This window comes from Lagenorhynchus albirostris, chromosome 5 (genome assembly GCF_949774975.1).
Source record: "Lagenorhynchus albirostris chromosome 5, mLagAlb1.1, whole genome shotgun sequence".
NCBI classification, from domain to species: domain Eukaryota; kingdom Metazoa; phylum Chordata; class Mammalia; order Artiodactyla; family Delphinidae; genus Lagenorhynchus; species Lagenorhynchus albirostris.
In genome coordinates this window covers 66,579,861-66,600,203 of record NC_083099.1, presented here as the reverse complement: position 1 = coordinate 66,600,203, position 20,343 = coordinate 66,579,861, and the positions used below count along the sequence as shown (strand labels likewise).

At 39.2% G+C, this 20,343-nt stretch overlaps 1 protein-coding gene across 6 annotated transcripts in view; it reads right to left on the bottom strand.

The window, feature by feature from the left end:
• LPP (LIM domain containing preferred translocation partner in lipoma) overlaps positions 1 to 20,343 on the bottom strand; it is a 688,443-nt gene that overhangs the window by 380,197 nt on the left and 287,903 nt on the right. For all 6 annotated transcript variants that reach the window (XR_009540714.1, XR_009540715.1, XR_009540717.1 and 3 more), the window contains exon 5: positions 2,774 to 2,886. Coding sequence is in view for 3 of the 6 variants with exons in the window: in XM_060150264.1 (XP_060006247.1) it covers positions 2,774 to 2,886 (113 nt within the window). In the remaining 3 variants the exon portion in view is untranslated. The remainder of the gene's footprint in view (positions 1 to 2,773; positions 2,887 to 20,343) is intronic.

The following is a 20,343-nucleotide window of genomic DNA, read 5'->3' as shown; positions in this document are numbered from 1 at the left end:
CTTGTGAAGAGAGGGAATTAATTCATTCAGCAAGTATTTGAAAAGCTGTAACTAGATGCCTGGCACCAGGTTTAGACTCAATGATCTCTTAGGTCCCTTTCAGCTCTGAAAAACTTATAATTCTTAGAGTCACACTTAATAGAGGTTCTTTTGGCTCTGACCTGAAGATCTGGCTGGAAACATAAACAGATTTCTACATAAAAACACACATTTACCAGCTATAATTTGGACTTGGCAACAGGAGTTTTCACCATTGGCTGGGAGAAAAACGTGCAGAATTTTCTCCTGTGATTACATTACTCTGAGTTCCATCATAGCTCAAATCTAAAGTTGGGGCAAATATGGCCAGAGTGGGACCAAGCCTCTATCACATCACATCACCACCACACAAGGAAAGGACATGCCCATTTTCTTCTTCTTCTTCTTTTTTTTAAATTTATTTATTTTATTTATCTATTTTTGGCTGCGTTGGGTCTTTGTTGTTGCACGTGGGCTTTCTCTAGTTGTGGCGAGCAGGGGCTACTCTTCCTTGTGGTGTGCAGGCTTCTCGTTGCGGTGGCTTCTCTTGTTGCAGAGCACGGGCTCTAGGCACGTGGGCTCAGTAGTTGTGGCTCGCGGGCTCAGTAGTTGTGGCTCGCGGGCTCTAGAGCACAGGCTCGGTAGTTGTGGCTCGCGGGCTTAGCTGCTCCGCGACATATGGGATCTTCCCGGACCAGGGCTCGAACCCGTGTCTCCTGCATTGGCAGGCAGATTCTTAACCACTGTGCCACCAGGTAAGTCCCTGCCCATTTTCTTTTGAACTTGCCAACAATCTTCCACATATTCAATAACAACACACCTCTCCTACCAGATCTGCCCTTTTCCATTTGGCAAAATCTGTTTTATTTTTTTATCCTTCTTCCTTCTGTTTTATAGAACATAAGCCAACATGGCAACAGGCTTTTTGTTTATTTCCTTCCTTTTCAAAAACAAAGTCATAGTTTGGATATAGTTAACAGGACAAGATCTATACAGAAAAAGACTTTTTGTAATTTTATGAAAGCCCCAGGTTTGATTTTTCTTAATGAAACCCTTGGCAAGCCTTATTATTATTCTTGTCGCTGTTACTTTTATATGGCGACATTTATAACATCAAAATATCTGTAAGGTGATTATAGTTTAGTACATTCAAATCCATCTGTATTTCATTTAATTATTAGAGGTAGATACAGTTATCTTATCTTTAATTACAAGAAAAGTGGGCCTTAGGGTGACCTGGTCGAGATCATGTGACAAGAATAAGCTGCTCAACTAGTATCAAACACAACTCTTCTTGTCACAAGGTCAAGCAAACTTTTCAGAACTCAAGATTTTAAATGCTTACAAAATAGTTACATAACTATTCAAGAAAGAAGATAGACTAAACAAAGTGTTAATTGCATAAATTAAACAATATGCAAAGAACAGCCCTTACTAACATGTAAGTTTCATAAGGGCAGAACCCTGTCTGTCTTTTTTGCTATAGAATACCTAGTGCTATAAAGGTGCCCACGCAGAGCACAGAAATATTTGTTGAGTGAATTAATCATTTCTACCTTTGTCTCCTCTAACCTGAAATTTAAGAGAAAAAAAGACACAATGACCTGAACTATTTAAGCAGTTACTTTCTATGGCTTTTCCTCTTTAAAATTTATTATGGGAAATCTTAAACATATACAAAGGTAGAACAAATAATGAATTAAACCTCCATGCACCCAACAATTATCAACTCATAGCTAATATTTTCTCACTCAGTAGCTCCCTACTCTTACGATTCTTCTTTATTGGAGTCTAGCTGATTTACACTGTTGTGTTAGTTTCAGGTGTACAGCAAAGTGAATCAGTTATACGTGTATATATATATATATATATATATATATATATATATATATATATATACACACACACACACACACATACATATATATATACATACCCACTCTTTTTTAGATTCTTTTGACTTTAAAGCAAATACCAGGCACTATTCACTTCATTCACCAATCTTGCCGACATTTCTCTAAAAAATAACGATTTTTTTCTTTGACATATCTATAGTAACATCATCACCCCTAAAAATATGACAATAATTGTATGACAATATTATTTAGTTTTCCTTCCTGACATAACTGGCATTTAACTGCCTGAACAGTGGCAGCTGGTCACCAGTGGCTCTACGTGAACACAGGCTGAGAACTTTTACTGAATCTAGCCCTGAGTCACTTTGCTCGCAACACTCCCTGGAGCACAAATACTTCTAAATAGTCAACACATACCGTACTGTGCATGCCTGACCTCACTCAGAAGAGAAAACCTAAGAAATTTTGCTGTTGCTTTTGCTAGAAAGATGTTGCTGACCAATCAGTACCCACAGTGACCAACCAGAACCTTAAAATATCATCCTTACTCATTTAGAATGCAACGTCTGTGGAAAGAGAAAAAAGGCAACAAAAAAGCCTGCTTGTGTGTCTCCAGGATAACAAGAAAATGTGGACTTCTCAAATGGCATTCCTAAAGAATGACTTTCAGTTTCAAAATAAAATTAGTAGGTAAAAGGATTTCCAGGGCTTCAGAGGGCAAGCCAGCAGAACTCTGGGAAGCTTGAGCTGGGCAGTTGGCATTAAAATGCCTTAGTGCTTTGTGAGGTGTAAAGCTCTCTCTGTAGGCTCTGGATAAATGTTTATCCACTACAGAAACAATCTCAGAATTCAGGATTCCTAGCATGGCTTATAAACATGACTTCAACCCCAGATCTTACCTGTGCCCTGAAAGCACTGTCATCAAGGGGAGGTGGAGGAGGGAAGTTCCCAGAGCCCGATGGAGACGCACTGGAATCATCTAGAGGTGGAGGCGGGGGTGGAAGAAAATCACCTGCGGAAAGGAAACACACACATGAAATTAACATGGATGCAATACTATATAGCACTCTTATAAACACAGACAGTCCCCAACTTATGATGGTTCCACCTATGTGCAAAAGCAACAGGCATTCAACAAAAAACGTACTTTGAATTTTGATCTATTCCTGGGGTAACCATATGGGGTGCAATGCTGTTGTGATGCTGGGCTTCGGCAGGCAGTCTCAGCTCCCAGTCAGCCAGGAGATCGCCAGGGTGAACAACCCATACGCTTACAACCATTCTGTGCCCTCACAACCATTCTGTTTTTCACTTTCAGTACAGTGTCCAATAAATGACATAATATACTCAAGTTTTTATTATAAAATAGGCTTTGTGTTACATGATTTTGCCCAACTGTAGGCTAAATGTAAGTGTTCTGGGCATGTTTAAGGTAGGCAAGGCTAAGCTATGATGTTTGGTAGATTAGGTGTATTAAATGCATTTTCCACTTAATATTTTCAAGTTACAGTGGGCTTTTCACGATGTAACCCCATCATAGGTCAAGGAGATTTGCATTAGCTGGCATTTCACTGCGTTGTAATTGGCTTTGACACATAATTTTTTGTCCTGCACAGCAATTATTCCCTAAGTTCTCCTCAGTTAATTAGCATCCTTAACTTTCAGGAGAATGAGGACCAGACAGGATACTTAGAAGTGACATAAAGCTGGTGTAGAAGCGTGTCAAGTACATTTAGCCAGAACAGGGAAGGTGCTTGGAGCAGTGGATTACTGAGGTGTATTAGACTTGTTGCTTGTCCTCAATGAATTTTCAGTCAAGTAGAGATAGAAAAAAATGTATAAACAGGTAAGGTAACACAAGCTGCAATTTATTAAGCTCTACAAACTCTTTTGGAAGTTAAGATAAAGGAAAGCTTACATTCATCTGGAGTAACAAGGAAGCTTTGCTGGAGAATTTAAATGGCCCCTGAACATTATGATGTAGATAGTAAGTTCATGCTAGACAGAAATAAAGGAAAACAGAGGCATAATGGTAAAAAAAAAAAAAAAAAAAATCAGGGTCTAGAGAATAAAAAGCAAGTTACAATATAGCATAAACACAAGAATGTAAAATAACACTAGAAGGTTATAAAAATTAAAGCAGTATAAAAATAAGCTTTTAAGTGTGTTCCACATCTAGCATAGAGTTTGAATTTTATTGTACATGCAGTGAGGATCCATTAAGGATTCCTGAGAAGGAAACACTTCTAAGAATATGATTTACTAAAGACTAATCTAAAAGTGTGTGCAGGACAAGATTAGGAGAAACTGGAATAAGAAACATCCAATTTGGAAATCTATACACTATCCAGGCTTTAGGATACTAGGAAACCTAACATCGCTATGGGTTCTTGGTATGGAATCTTTTAAAATATTCTTTGCAAGAAATTCTATTAAGAAAAGGAAACCTTCATTTTCTGAAAAAAATTTCTCTATGTGCCCTTTTCCTTTTAGCAATAATGTTTTAGACGTGTTGGGGAACTGTCCTCCTCTATGGATAAATAGTTTTTCCTTGCATTTCAGCTGTTCAACACTTAGTGGTATAGTCTCTACCACTCCATGAGTCACTGTTGGATAGTACCAAAACATCACAACTTAGGTCTTTAGAAAAGAAAGAGTCTAAAACTCACAGTGGAAGGATGGTGACTTGGACTGATTGTTCTGATACACCTCTGAGATTGTTCAGTTGAGCTCCATTTGCCTTATAAATAACAGTCTTACACAGAGAACAGGTTTGTGGTTGCCAAGAGGGAGGGGGAGGTGGGGTAGGGATGGATTGGGAGTTGAGGATTAGCAGATGCAAACTATTATATATAGAATGGATAAACAGCAAGGTCTTACCGTATATAGCACAGGGAACTATATTCAATATCCTATGATAAACCATAGTGGAAAAGAATATGAAAAAGAATGCACTTATATGTATAACTGAATTACTGTGCTATACAGCAAAAATTAACACATTGTAAATCAACTATACTTCAATAAAATAAATTTTTAAAAAGTAACAGTCTTAGAGATGGAAGAGTAGCTAACAGCTGTCGAGTCTAGCTCCCAGCCATATTCAGGCTACCAAGAAGTCAAACACACTATCTTTAGAGTACTCTGTTTTTTGGACTCTCACCATGCACCGGGCACTGTGCTAAGATTATCCTAGGCTACCTCTTACGCCCACAACAACTCTCTATGCTGATGGTTCTGAAACTTTAGAGCTCACTAGGATCGCTGGACGGTCTGGTTAAAACACAGATTGCTGGGTCCCACCCCCAGAAGCTCTGATTCAGTAGGTCTGGGTCAGGGTCTGATAATTTGCATTCCTAATAAATCCCCAGGTGATGCTGGTGCTACTGAGCCTGGGACCACACTTTGAGAACCACTGCATTAAGCAAAGTGTCATAGTATTCCTACTTTGGACCCCATAGAATTGGAAAGGTTCAATGGCATGTCATATAGAAATATCTCTACTTCTCTCATCCTTCTGGGTGTGCACATCTGAAGATATATGTTGTCTATATCCTTATTAAAATTATAAGTCTCATAAATCTTTATGAACTCCATCTCAGAGTTCTAAACATTGGCTAGATACTAGAATCACCAAGGAATCTTATCTAAAAATGCCGATGCCCAAACTCTATCTCATACCAGTGCATTCAGAATTCTCAGGGATGGGGAGAAGGGATGAGATGCCCGTATTCCTGTAAAACCCAGATAATGCTAATGGGCAGCCGGGACTGAGAAATTCACTGGCCTTCAAATAAAAAAATGAAATACCTATCAAGCAAAAAGGATCGTCACCAAGATCTTTTCTACCTTTAGAAGTCGTAATGTATGAGACAAAAGCCCACAATGAAGTTTTAGGTGATCTGCAAAGAAGTCTAGGTTGATGGAGACTTGATGATCAAATTCTACTTCACAGCTTAATTTTCAGGTTCAAATGTTCTATCTGGACCTATGTCTTCTTCATATTCAATTTTAAAGAGGATTTCTCAGCACCTTCTTATACTTTACCAGATTCTTTATGTCATAGGAATTGTCAGAGCATTAAACAGTATCAGAACTGACCAAAATCTTGGAGATCAGATTATGAAGGTAGAAACAGAGGCCCACAAAAGACACAGGAACTGCCCAAATTCTCAGAGCAAACTTGTCTTAGAATAAAAAGTACACCTGCCTGTCTCTGAGGTCCCTTCCAACTATATCCTTCTTGACCCTATACTTCTGTCATAGAAATTAAATATAGTGAGGTGCAGGTTGATGAGAGTCCTGGGAGGGTGAAAAGGAACAGAGAAAGAAAATACAATGTATTTTTTTAAAAGAAATATCTTGAAAACAACATAAATCTAGACCATGTGTTCTACGCAAGATTACGCAGATTTATTAAAGTCATAGTGATAACCTCATAATAAGTATCTGCTTATTTTAATCAGTTACTAAGTTAGACCAAAGTTTTCCATCTTTCAAGCTCAATCATCATAGGCTTTTTTCTTTTGCAGTACGCGGGCCTCTCACTGTTGTGGCCTCTCCCGTTGCGGAGCACAGGCTCCGGACGCGCAGGCCCAGTGGCCATGGCTCACGGGCCCAGCCGCTCCACGGCATGTGGGATCTTCCCGGACTGGGGCACGAACCCGTGTCCCCTGCATCGGCAGGCGGACTCTCAACCACTGCGCCACCAGGGAAGCCCCATCATAGGCTTCTTGCTACATTGTTTAGAGCGGAGCTCACATTTTAAAAGGATGTGGAGGACTGGGTGAATGTAGAAAACAGACACACACACATGATAAAGGGATAGAAAATGGGTCCTTTGAAGGGAAGCATGACTAGTTAAGTCAGTTGCAACGAAAAACTCTTCGTAAAGAGTTTTAAATCAGACTAAGAACTATTATGAGAATTCTGACTTAAGGCTCACCATTTTCACAGGCAGGTCAACAGAGGGAAATGCCTCTAAGTAACAGTAAGCTCAGCTTAAGAGAGAAGGTACAATTTCCATGTTTAAGGAAGATGACAAAAAGGAAAGAACAAAATGTGTGTATATAAATGTTGCGGGGGAAGATCCTTTTCTTTTCAGTAGATTTCTTCAAATGATGAAAGAGCACCTGGCTGAGATGCTTGCAGGGCAACCCTCCTAGAGGAAAAAGCACCTGGACGGAATCAGCTGTAGTATCTTACAACCAGCAATGCTAATGTAGACCTTCACATTAGTGCATGCCCTGCCCTCTGGGCTTGCTGGGGAAATCCAAGTGAACTCCCAGACCCTGTGAATTACAGGGGCACTAAATAAATCAAACAGGCAAGCCAAAAATGGACACACATCAGGCAACTGGGGAATGCAGTGATACATAAAAGCTAAGAGAGAAATATTTGGTTTTATTAGGAGTAGAGTAGTCACAGACACATGTCTATAAACCTGGTTTCCTCCTTACCCTTTTCCTCACCATACAAAGCCTACCCAACACGCAAAATACATTTATTCCTCAATGACCAGCTAAAATGATTTACTCCAAAGTTACACTGCCAGTGAAATACAGAGCTGGCAATGATGCTCACAATGCCTTGGAGAGAAGCAAGAAAAGATCTTGCTTGATTTGCTCTATACCATCCCATCTCGTTGAGCTAATATTCAAAAGGTTTTTGCTTTGTGCCAGATGTAGCACCATAAGGCAGTGAAACGGTGAGTTCGGCAAATAAAGTCGTATATCCCCGATTGCCAAACACTACTTTATTCCAGTTGACATCAGAAAATAGCCCGCTATGCATACCATTAACTTGAAGAGAGTGAGGAAAAACTCCCAGAAACCCAGCCATTTATATTTTCTCAAGCTACCCTTTCTAGTCTAGGGGTAAAAAGGCAGTGGCACTGAGAAGCAGATGTGGCTACTTGATTGTAACTGAGTTATCACCCACTGTAGTTACCCCAATAACATGGCTCAGGCATATATAAAAGGCAGCTACCTGAAAACAGTTTGCTTAGCCCTTCATGATATGAAGTCCCCCATGAGAGGGAGAAAATAACAAGAATTTACCAACAAAGAAGATGGTAAGTTACTGGTTATGTATGATTGTAGTGCAAAAATACAAGGAAGGGAGTAATCAAACTCAGATCATCAATAAAGTCTGGATTCATATACTATGGTTAAAAAAAAAAAAAAGCAAGCATCATTCTCCTTCTTCTTGATTCAAATATCCATGTAAACCTACATACACACACACATGCAGGTTTAGATAACAGCCCCTTTTGTGCCTCGTACAGGTTCTATCCCAGCATCTATAATACTTGATTGCATTTATTCTCTCCTAGCGAGAACTGAAACTCCTAACAAACAGAGCCCACTCATAATTTATCTTTATATCCCCACCACTTGGCATAACGTTTGGGTCCTGTCATCCCTCAGTAAACATAGGTTGAAAAACTAATTGAATAAAAAGCCATTTAATCACTCAGTTGCTTTTTTTTTATTAAATGACCTGGTGTTTTAGGTGCTTTTCAAACATCCATGTTCAAATCACCAAAAGGATCTAGCTAAAATGCAGGCTCTGATTCGCCAGGTCGGGGCTGAGGCCTGAGATTCTGCATTTCTCACGTGCTCCCAGGTGATGCTGATGTAGATCTGTGGACCGCACGTGAAGGGCTCTTGCAGTTGGCAGGTGTTGGCTCTCTAACTTTCTTAAATGGAGAAATTCTGGTTGTTTAAGGAAAATCTAAACTTTAAGGTAATTATAAATAAAATTACTTTGCAGCTCCTCAAATTAAGAATTTAAATTATGAGTACACAAGAGATTGGGTTGGAACACATACACACACACACACACACACACGAAATAAAAATAATTATGGTGACCAAATCATACGCTTCAAGTAAAGACAGTTACTCTTTTCCATTAATAGTAACTAACAGAGAAAGGAAATATGTTCCAAAGAAAGTAGTACAAAATTTCAAGCCCAAAAACTTAAAACACAAAGCCTAGCTCTACCCTTTACTTTGGAAAAGGCAGTGCTACCATCTCAGGTTCAGTTTTCCTCACCTATTAAATGAGTATAACAATAGCCACTTCACAGTGTCACTCTGCAGATCAACCCAGTTAAAACTGAGACTCTGGACATTTTTTTTTACTATAACCCAGAGTAAAGAAATAACCTTTTATATGATGATGCAAAACTCCTATCTGGACATGTGTAAGTACATGTATATCTGAAACAAGGGTTTCATGAAACCATACTTATTGCATGTAATCTACACTGACAGTTTCTCTGTTATTTATTTACTTTAAAGGTGTTGTGTGTGACCCACTAAAGTGACTGTGACCCATAAATAGGTCTCAATCCACAGTTTGAACACTGCTAAGCTAAACTGTATGTAAGTGACTTGTACAACGTGTACATGATAGATGACATTTTTTTCTTTTCACTTTTGCACAAAAGAGCAGCTGAGTCTAAATCTGCCCACTCAGTAGAGAAGACCAAATCTGAGATGATGAAGCTCTCCGAGCAAGGTTGAGAAAAGAGAACAAGTGAGAAGATAAAATAAACAGAACAGGAGTGAAAAATCTCTGTAAGGTGGTTGAGTTATATCACAGCTGCAGCATTCTCCTCATAAATGAGAGGCAATTTATTATGAAACCAAGCAACTGAAGACTTTGTTTACAACTTTACCCTCAAATCCATCTTCAGTTAGCATTAAGACAGATGTGCTACCAAGAAAACTCCATCAGAAAGCACACTGGGTAAAATCAAGGTTTTATGACATTAAGGTTTATGACATTAAGTAAATGTTATTTGTGTAATAACATATATACATATATGCCCGTAGTATCAGGGAGTATCTTTTAAGTAGATTCCCAAGAAATTGTTAAAGGCAAGTTGCCTCTAAGAAGATCAATTTTGCAACTGGGGAGCAAGAGTGGAAGAGAAACTCACTTTTCGTTATACAAGTTTCTAACCGGTCATTGTTCTACCCACTTATTTTAAAATAACACATACACACAATTCAAAAGAGAATTTTCAGTACCTAGAAATGTGTCATAAGTTTTTAAAAGCCACCAGGAAATACTGGGATATGGCAGAGATCAAGGAACCATTGAGGATAAGTTCCATTTAATGTATCACCTCCCAGTCTTCTCCCAATCTAGTTACTACCGATTGGTTGTAACTAAAAATAGGAAAGGAGTTGCACTAATTTACTCAATGTGTGGCTCCTATTAGAGATAGGATAAAAAGCCTGCTTATTCCCAGACCCAAAGCCTAGGCACCATCTCAGAGTGACCACACAGACCTCTTTCTTGGATTAAGCACTCATGGAGCTCCTGAGGCAGTAGGCAGCTCCTGAATTTCCATTTTTTTCCTGTTCTCTCAGTGTGCAACCCCTTTGAGAACTCAGGGGCAGAAGTGATAATTATCAGGGAAAGGTTGGCCATCCCTGGTTCCCTGTCCTCACTGTCATCAAAATAGCAACAATACTGCCCCCCTTAAATGACACATCGTCATCTGTAAATGAGAAGATATGTGACCTCAACCAAGTAGCTTCAGTTCTCTAGTTCTCACACGAGACATTTTTGGAGTTCATGCTTTTATTATATATAATTAAATATTGGAAGAGAAACCTTTCTACTTTTCTTCCATTTTTATTTTCTGCTGCTTAACTAAAAAACAAATTTTTGATTCTGATAGTACTTAATTTTCTAAGTCATGTTATTTAAACGAAAGGTCAAAATTAAAGAGTGATGGAACACAATAATGGTATAAGATGATATAAGAAATTCAGCACTTTTGTATGCTACTTATATATAAATAGGAGTGTTAAAGATAAAACTTTCTCAAGAAAATTTGGCAACAGGTATCAAAAGCCTTAAAAATGTTTATACACTGATGCAGCGATACCACTTATAATAAATTATCCTACTAAAGCAGTGACTAAAGACTATACAGGGAAGCATGTTAAAGAATCTTAATCACAGTGAAATACAATGGAAATGATCAGACTATTCATCGATAAAATTGGGGTAAAAGAAATCAATTGAAGTCAGTCACACACTAGAAAATTGTGTTGCCATCAAAATGATGATGTTGATCTAGATCTGACATCTATTTAGTCTTTGATTGGACGCCTTCTATGTGCCAGGGATTATTTTAGACACCAGAAGGAAACATCGAACAAACAAATAAATAAAACAAACACAAAGAGCTGCACTCGTGTAATTTATACTCTATCAGGAGAAGAAGAACACTTAAAAAATAAATTACATAAAACATACTTGATATCAAATCTTGATAAGTACTATACAGATATATAGGGCAGGGAAGGGGGAAAGGACTGCTAGGGTGATGGTGGAACGTTGCAGTTTTAAAGAAAAAGGTTGGCAAATGCCTCATGGAGGTGATATCTGAACAAAGACTTACATCTAGTGAAGGTGTGAGTCATGGAGTATCTGGGACAAGTACATGAAAAACTGTTTCTGATGTATTACCTTGTGAGAAAAAAAATGGGCTACTGAATGAATATTGTTTATAACATGGCACTATTTCTGTATAAACATTTTGTATACGTTAATAATGTTGTCTGTAGCTCATGGGATGGTTGTCTACAGCTCATGCCTTCTCCTTTTGGTTTAATTGTTATACAATAAATGTGAATTATAGGCATGCATTTTTAAAAAATCAAAAGGAAGATACTTTGAAATGAATTGCAGAATCTACTTAAGCCAGTGTTTAATTTTAATGCATCACTATATTTACCCAAGCCAAAATGTAATGTCTCCGTCATCCTTCTAAATAACTTAGCTTGAAATGCTCTTTCAGATTCTCAAATTAAAAGCAGGAAGAATGATTATCCTAAAGTAGATGAAGTCTCCCTGATTTTCAGATGGACAGTTTCACTCTACATCTAGCTAATACGGAATCCCTGGGTCGTCACTGAGTTCAGTAGTCCTCATGTTTGACCACAAATAAATAGTCTGTGTGAAGGTGAAACATCTTAGGGCATCATACCTAAGTATACTGTGTTTCTCTATCACATAGTGGTTTCCATTTGTTGAAAAACAAATTCACTTTCTTAGTTAAGAAACACTGAATGATTTTCAAACAATATGAAATTAGGAGGACAGTCTGGTTCTGCAAATGGACTAAAACCAAATAGCATTTTTGAATCCACCAAGTGTCAATTGTCTTACAAAAAGACAGTAATTTCCACCGAAACAACAAACCACACACCATATAATTTGGCTTCCGAAGATGGGCATTCAAAATAAACAGGGCAATGATTTAAGCCTAAGCATCAGTCTTCTACCAACTATTGAGATACCTTTAGCCCCACACCAAAAAGTGAAATTCTCTCAGTTTAAAAATTAAAAATTCATGCCGTGGACACAGAATGAGGCAACAGTCTAGAGAAACAAAAAATCTTAACACTGAAAAAAAAAGAAGCTGGCAAACAAATATCAATGTGCTGAGAGACTATTCCAAAAATACTCTTTTTTCTTGGAGATGGGACGTCACCCTGTGGCGGCCACTGAGGCCAGAAGCTTACCTTCCTTCCAAAGATGGTGATGGAGCTGGAGGGATGATAGTTTCAGAATAAAAACACTTTAAATAGCTCATTTAAACTTATTTCACCACTGCTATATCTGGATAGAGTGACCCATCGTCACTTCCAGTGACAACATATTGCTCCTTCCTGATTTAGCTCTATTGGAGCACATATTCTGCTGTTAGTTTAATTGCAGATCTACTGGTTTCTCCTATAGACTGTAAGCACCTTGAAAGCAGGCTCTCTGTTTTAGAGGGCACATAGAGCACACAGGAGATGCTTGATGAATAGTAATAATATTACTATTATAAATGATTATTATTATAAATCTATATTATATTAAACTGAATTGAACTCTGAAAAAATGAACATATGTATTTCTACCATGGACCATTTTGCCCCTTTTCAATTACTGACATAAGGTCAATACACTACAGTACTGGGGGCGGGGGTGTCATAGGTTCTGCATCATGCTCATAGCTGGACAGTTAATAACATCGGTCTTAAAGTAGCCACCTAGTTTTGCCATTGTTGCTATCATTGCTATTGTTGTCATTGTTTTTACACACTAACTTACTTGGAGCATGTCTTCAGGATACAGGCCCTGAGTCTTCATCCCTAAGTCACGACCTGGCTATGGGGACACCCTCATCTCAAGAAACACTGCAACCATGTATACTGTACTTGATCTTTCTTCTGCAATAAAAGGTCTGTAGATAGGTCTTAACAGTATCTTATCCCACAATGTATCTAGAAACTCCTTCAAATCCTCCAGGAATGTTGGAGGGTCAGGTTTCTGTCCATAAAGGAGACTTGGGAATGGAAGAGGAACAGGGAAATGAAGGAAGTGGAAGGAGAGATGTCATGTGAATAGAAACACAAAATAGTAGTGCTTGAGGTGTTGAAACAGCTCTGACTTTTAAACGAAGGTATGCATCGGCATCTCAGGAAGCACTTTCTTTTACTGCATACAGAGAGGCCCCACTCTACGATTCTTAGATCAGAACCTTTGGGGTTGGGACCCAGACACAAGTATCTTGACAAGCTCCCCACATGATTCTGACATGTAGCCCTGGTTAAGAGTCACTGACCTTCCTAAAAGACAAACTAAGACTGAGAAGCTATCCTAGCTTAAAGAAAACTAAGAAGACAAGGCAACTAAATGCAACTTGTGATTCTGGACAGGGTCCTAGACCAGAAAAAGAATCTTAATAGAACAATTGATTAAATCTGAATAAAGTCTATACGTTAGCAAGAAGTATTGTGGTCAGTGTGTTAATTGCCTAATTTTGGTAACTGTACTATGATTATGTAAGATATCAACATTTGGGGAAACTGGATAAAGGCTAAGTGAGAATCCTTTATACTATTTTTCAACGTTTGTGTGAAGCCTGAGATTATTTCAAAGTGAAAAGTAAAATTTTATTTTTTAAACTTTAAGGAAAAAAGTCATTTATCTAGTCCAATAACTTTTATTTTACACATGGAGAAATTTCAACCAGTGTGGTAAAGAGAAACACATATAGTGTAGAACCAGACCAAGAAACCCACTGTGACCCTGTATCCCCTAACTTCTGGCTGAGGACACATTTACCACGATAGGTGGCAAAATTAGTGTGAGAAACTGCGGCTGCTTAAGCATACGGAGGAAACCTGCTCGGCCGCTACAGCTTCAGAAGACTACGAAGAAGAGAAGAGGTTCTTACTATTTAAGAGACTTGGATTAGATGATCAGAAACACGTGAAATATCTTCAGTAACACCCAGGCTAAATGCAGCATGGATAGGCTGGGAATCCTAGCGTGACGATCGGGAGCAATGAAATCCCATCACGCTTCCTTGGCCCGACTGTGTGAGCCCATTTCCCTGTCTCAGGAGACTCCCTGAGGATAAGAAGGGCTGTCTGAGACCAGGGCCTTTGTGTGATTTCTCCAGTCTTCATCTTTTATGCACAAATGACTTCAAATCCTTCTCACTGAGAAATTCTTGTTACTATTTATATAAAATGATGCCAACGTTACTCACTCTCCTTCAACCCTGCCATTTCATCGAGACTGAGCCTTAGCAAATGTATAAACGCTTTAAAAATAATCAAACAGAGACACTCATTTCATCTCAAGGTGGTTGTTTTTTGGCATGTTGTTTTTGTTTTTTTTTTTTTTCCCAAAAGAATACTGGAGCTGACAGGTACTTGCTCTAAAAATTTACTTCACCACCTGCTAGCTGAAATATTGCTTTCATGGGTTTATATCGTATTAAAAGGTCACTGGCTGTTTAAGTCTTAAACAGTTTTAATCATTCTAAAAGTCTCTTAACAGTAAGAAAAGGAAGCTGAGAACAAACAGCAGCAGGGACTCTAATTAAAAGGGCCAATTCATTTAATTTTATTTGGGGTTAATTATTCAGGATTCATTCTTTGATGTGTAAGGAATAGCAATTAGTAATTTTAGTGATTTGAGAATCATTGGAGGTGTAATCAGTTAAAATGAGTGAGTGTTTACAACACAAGATGGTGAATTAGTCTCTCTCAGCTGGAGAACAGGAACATTAGGCTCCAAGAGATCAAGGCTAAGGATTAGAGACGCTGGTAGTTAACAGTCACTTCAAAATAAAACACATGTCAACAGCATCTAGCGTCCTCTTTCCTCGGAGCTAAGGCAATGCACAGAACCTTCATGAAATTACCTTTCACCAGATCTCCATCTTTGCTGCTCTTGCCAACCACGTCCCTTCATTTGGCTCTTGCCACCATGGTAACCGTAAATGCATTACATTAAAAAAAAAATTCTACACCATTTATAAGCAACATAAGACCCAGAATAACCATGACACTCATTTATTCCACGTCGGCATCTGTAACTGATGGCTGGGCATCCCCATCTGAACCTCTAGCTCAGTGTTCAAAACTGAATTCAGATCCCCTAACCCACAGACTTGCTCAGCTCCTCTTGTGTCCTTTATTTTTCTATGTATTTCAGTACAATTCTTCCAATCACAAAGGTTGGGAGAAAACCCCTTCTCTCTTTTTTGTCTTGTTCATTCGCACTCAATATAGCAAGCCATATTAAATTATTCCAAATATTGCAAATCCATTTACTGCTCTCCAACTCGACTGCCACCAAAATACTTAATGACTAGTTACCTCATACCTAGACTTATGAAACAGCCTAAATAGTCTTCATTCTTCCCAGCCTAGTCCTTTCCAACTAATCTTATACACTGTTGCCAGCTTGAAAACTTCCATTGGCCCCCAAATAACCAAAACAATCTTGGGGCGGGGGGGAAAGGACAAAGTTGGAGAATTCTCCCTTCCTGGTTTCAAAACTCACCACAAAGTTACAGCAATCAAAACAGTATGGTGCTGGCATGAGGAAAGACATAATGACCAACGAAATAGAATAGAGAGCCTAGAAATGAATCCTCACGTACATGGCCAATTGAGTCAATGGCAACTGAGCTGGAGTTTTAGAGAAGGATGGCTTGGGAATACTAGAGGCTTGGTAAGACCCCTGGTCCAGGTTTCTCAAAATCTGACAGGACCTCATCTGGCACAGGCAGAATCCTTAAACAGGATGGGTCTCTTAGGAGAAAATGGAGAGCAATGTGACAAGTTCACTCCACTGTATACCCTCCTAGAGTGCTCCGGTGAGTATGCATTCTTTGAGATCACTGCTGCCAACACCAGCTCTGCCAAGTTCAGCACTTCAGAACGCTGACTTTTGTTCAGCCACATACGCAGTCATATATCCGACTACGTTCCTTGACTCTAATAATTTGTTCATGCCTTTGTCTGCAAGAAGACCTCCCTCTCCACCATTTTTCATTTTGAAACCCAAGCTCTTCTTGGAGCCCAGGTCACCTGCCAACCCGACACAGCCTTTCTTGGCTGCCACCCGACAAAAGCACCTTCCCAACTCTCACCCTCCAGAGCCCTTGGAGAGCATGTTCATGATGATCTTGTTGAGAATACAGGACCCTTTTACCTGCACCACGTGTTCCTTGAGGGCACACATCACGTACGATTCATCACTCTAGCCCAAAAGCACCTCTTCCCATGCCTCAGAGATTTGAGATGGACAAGAGTTAAGAAAATATTTGCTGAGTGCGTATATACACAAATTCTTGACAACTACAAGTTGAATCCCAGCCAAATTAAGCTACCCTTTAAAGGAAGAATCTGAGTGGTTATCAATCTCAAAATAAGTATGTATGTATGAGGGAGAGAGAGTGAGAGTGGTGCAGGGGAGGGGAGGAGAGAGAGAGAGACAGAGAGAGACAGAGAGGCATAGGAGTGTAACTAAAACAATAGCAGAATGAAGTCCTAGCAGCCAAACAAACAAATACTGTGCTCTCCCTGGAATGTTTAGAAAACTTGGAAAGGAACCACATAAAGAGCCCTGAGGTAGCACTAACTTGGCACATCAAGTGCTTCTGTGACTGATTAACCCAACATTTCCTTGGGTCTGGGAGTATTACTAGGTCACTTTTATTACGGACAAACTGTTCTTGAACAATTTGTAAGACATTGCAAACAAGCTATTGTGATGAATCAATCAAAGAGGTCAGTTTTGTCCTGAAAACCTGCCGAAACAGCCAAGGCAAAACAACCACCACCACCACAACCAGGTAGTCAAACAAACAAGAACATCCCCAAACCCCAGTGCCTTTCGCTGAGGTCTGAATGGGCTCTCCTTGGCCCACGCTGACCTATAAACCCACGCCCTCACGCCTACAATGGGCAAGTCCTGCATCACGAGAAAACGTCAAAAGGCCTTCAAGACCTATTAGGTGCTGCAAAATCTATTAGATCCATAAACTTACGTCTTTTCGAATTAGAATAGAGAATTCAAACAGTAATCTCCTGAAAGGTCAGATTTTGTCTCTAGGGAGGCACTCCAAGAAATACCTCATTCTTCGTATTTCATTCACTCTGCTTTCTTCACTTCCTCAGATTAGGAAGTCATGTGATAGGAGACGGTCCCCAGTGCAAAGTCTGGTGACGTGTTCTGGGCAGAAGTTCAGGCACTTTGTTATTTTAACAGACCTGGCCTGGCTGCCCAAAGACATAATTTAGCTAAATGCGGACCTCATCCCCTCCTCCTGCTTCATTTGGCCAGCTGTCTCAGAAGGTCTTTCATTCTGGAGGGCAATGGATTTATGGCTCCCTTTTATTTCTCCAACAGTAGTTCCACTTCTTTTGAGTTTCAAGTTCAATGAGCTCAGCCTTGGCATTCAAGGTTCCCCTTATGTCTCATCCTTAAGAGTGTTTGTCCCAGGTCCGTTTGCCAAGGACTTGGTGGCAGTTCCCTTCCTGACACTCAAGCTGGCAATACCATGCTTCTTTTTATAAACAGACCCATCCCATTACCTGAGTTACCTCTTCAAGTCCTACTGGCACTTGCATGGCTTAACTGGCACTAATGGTACAACTTTATAAACTCACAAAATCATCAGGTTAGAAAGGAATTAGAATGGAATAAGGAGGTTCTGCTAATCTACGAGTCACCAAACAATGGCCAAATCCAGACTGTCTCCTGTTTTGTAAATAAAGTTTTATTGGAACACAGCTACAGTCATGAACTCATTTTTCGTCTATGGCTGCTTTTGTGTTCTGTTGGCAGAACTGAGTAGTTGAGACAAAGACCTTACAGCCAGCAAAACCTAAAATATTTTCCATCTTGACTTCCAGAAAAATTTGGCAACCCAGATCCAGCCCTTGAACTCATTTTATAGATGAGAAGATTAAGATTCAGTAAGGTTAAACAATGTTCCTAGGGAGTAAGCAAAATTTGCAAAGCACAATGATTAGGGCAATGCTGGGTATAAGGTACATACACACTCGGTAAATACTAGATCTCTCCGGTGTTTGACAGAAAATTTTACTCCTTTAAGGTAGAATAGTGCTAAGTTTTTTTTTAATGACAACATTGTTGCCTTTGAGAAATTCATTGTCCAGAGAAGAGACATAAACAGGTAATATCAACATAATATCGTAACAGTTTTCTACTGCTGCTGCAAAAACTTACTACAAACAATTGTTTAAACACAACACAAATGTATTATCATACACTTCTGTAAATAAGAAGGCTGTCATGAGTCTCACTGGGCTAAAATCAAGGTGTCAGCAGGGTTGCATTCCTTGCTGGAGTCTCTAGGGAATCCATTTCCTTGCTTTTCCAGCTTCTAGAGGCCACCATCATTCTGTGGATTGTGGCCCCCTTCCTCCATGTTCAAAGTCAGCAAAGGCTATTGAGATCTTTCTCAAATCACATCACTCCAAAGACCTCTTCCATCTCCATCATTCATTTCTACAGACCCTCATGATTAAGGACCCTTAATTCCATCTGCGACCTTTATCCCTTTTGCCATGTAACAACATATTCACACACTCTGGAGATGAGGACATGGACACCTTTGGGGCCATTATTGTGCTAACCACAGGTGTCATAAAGAAGAGAAGTGTGCACACAGTGCTATAAACCCCAAAGGACAGTTCGTCTGCATAGGAGCACCGTGTAGGCAAGAGTCAGAGCTCTTTCATGGTACAAGTTTTCTGGAGTTTCCCACAATTTTCTGAAAATGTCATCCTATTTCACCATATTTTAAATTTAAATGTATTATTGAAAGTTGTTCCACACACATAGTTCTTTTCTTTTGGCAACCATCATCTTGATACCACATTTAAGAAAAGAAACCCTATTAGCTATTAGGTTGAGGACTTTAAAGAAGTAAGTTTGAGTTAGAATTTCATACTCTCCCTGTGGGATTGCTTTTCTTAGGTCAATTCTGTGGATAAGGAAACTTAGATAGACCAGGAACCTGCCCACACAGACCCCAGCTAAAGCCTAGAGAAATTTATTTCATCTCTCTGAACCACATAAACAGAATGAAAAATGTTAGGGCAATGTTTCTACGATGCTCTACATGGCAATGCCTTAAAAAGCCGGGGGGTGGGGGTGGGGTGATAAAATCTATTACTTTGAGAAAAATAAATGTTATGATTTAGCAAAATGAGAGAGCTATACATTTTATTTCAAGTATAGTTAGCTCTTTAGACAAAACTATAACTGAGACTAAAGGACATAAAAATATGTGCCATTACTGTTATTAAGCTGTAGAAAGAAAAATTAAGTTTGCTTACAAAAGATGTTAAGAATTTCACAGAAACATTAACAAATGTCTATCAATGGAGTGTAACTGCATTTACAAATCCTAAGGCATAACAATGAAGACTGAAGAGAAATTACCTGGTTTGAGAATGTGTGAGTGACAAGTGACTGGAAGTGTTCAAGTAGAGGCAAGAAAACTACTTGCTGTTTACATTATAAAGATCTGAGCTTTATAAACCCAACAGACCTAGTAAAATGGCCTTTAAAGGCCCTCTCGATACTGGTAGTTTGTGATTTCATGACTTAAAGTATAAGAGTCAATTAATGGCAATAAGACACTGAAGTTTCTTTGTAATGGATATAGTCAGAAAATGCCCTCTGATGCCATGATAGGCCAGTTATCCCAACTACAAGTAGGTGCTTACCAAGCATATGACATCAAATAATCCTTGAAGCAAGATCCCGCAAAAAGCAACTTGTAATGTAGGCAATACCTATGGTCTGACCCTGACTCCTGTGTCTCGCTGCCTCACTGAAAATGAAGCTCTTTGTATTCAGAATTTCCCAAAAAGTTATATCTTACTCACTATAAGGCCATAATTTTCCAAAGGACAAATGAGTGCTCACCCAAGCAGTGCGAAGGGGAGTACCTAGGCTGTCAATTCTTGCAAATGTGACCCCTCGGAAATCCATTAACCTGCTCCTTGGAAACAGTTTATTTCCCTTTGACTTAATAAGTATATAAAAATCTGGTAGAGAGGCTTCAAAACATGGGAGAACTTTCTGACCTGGCCCTTGTTAACCG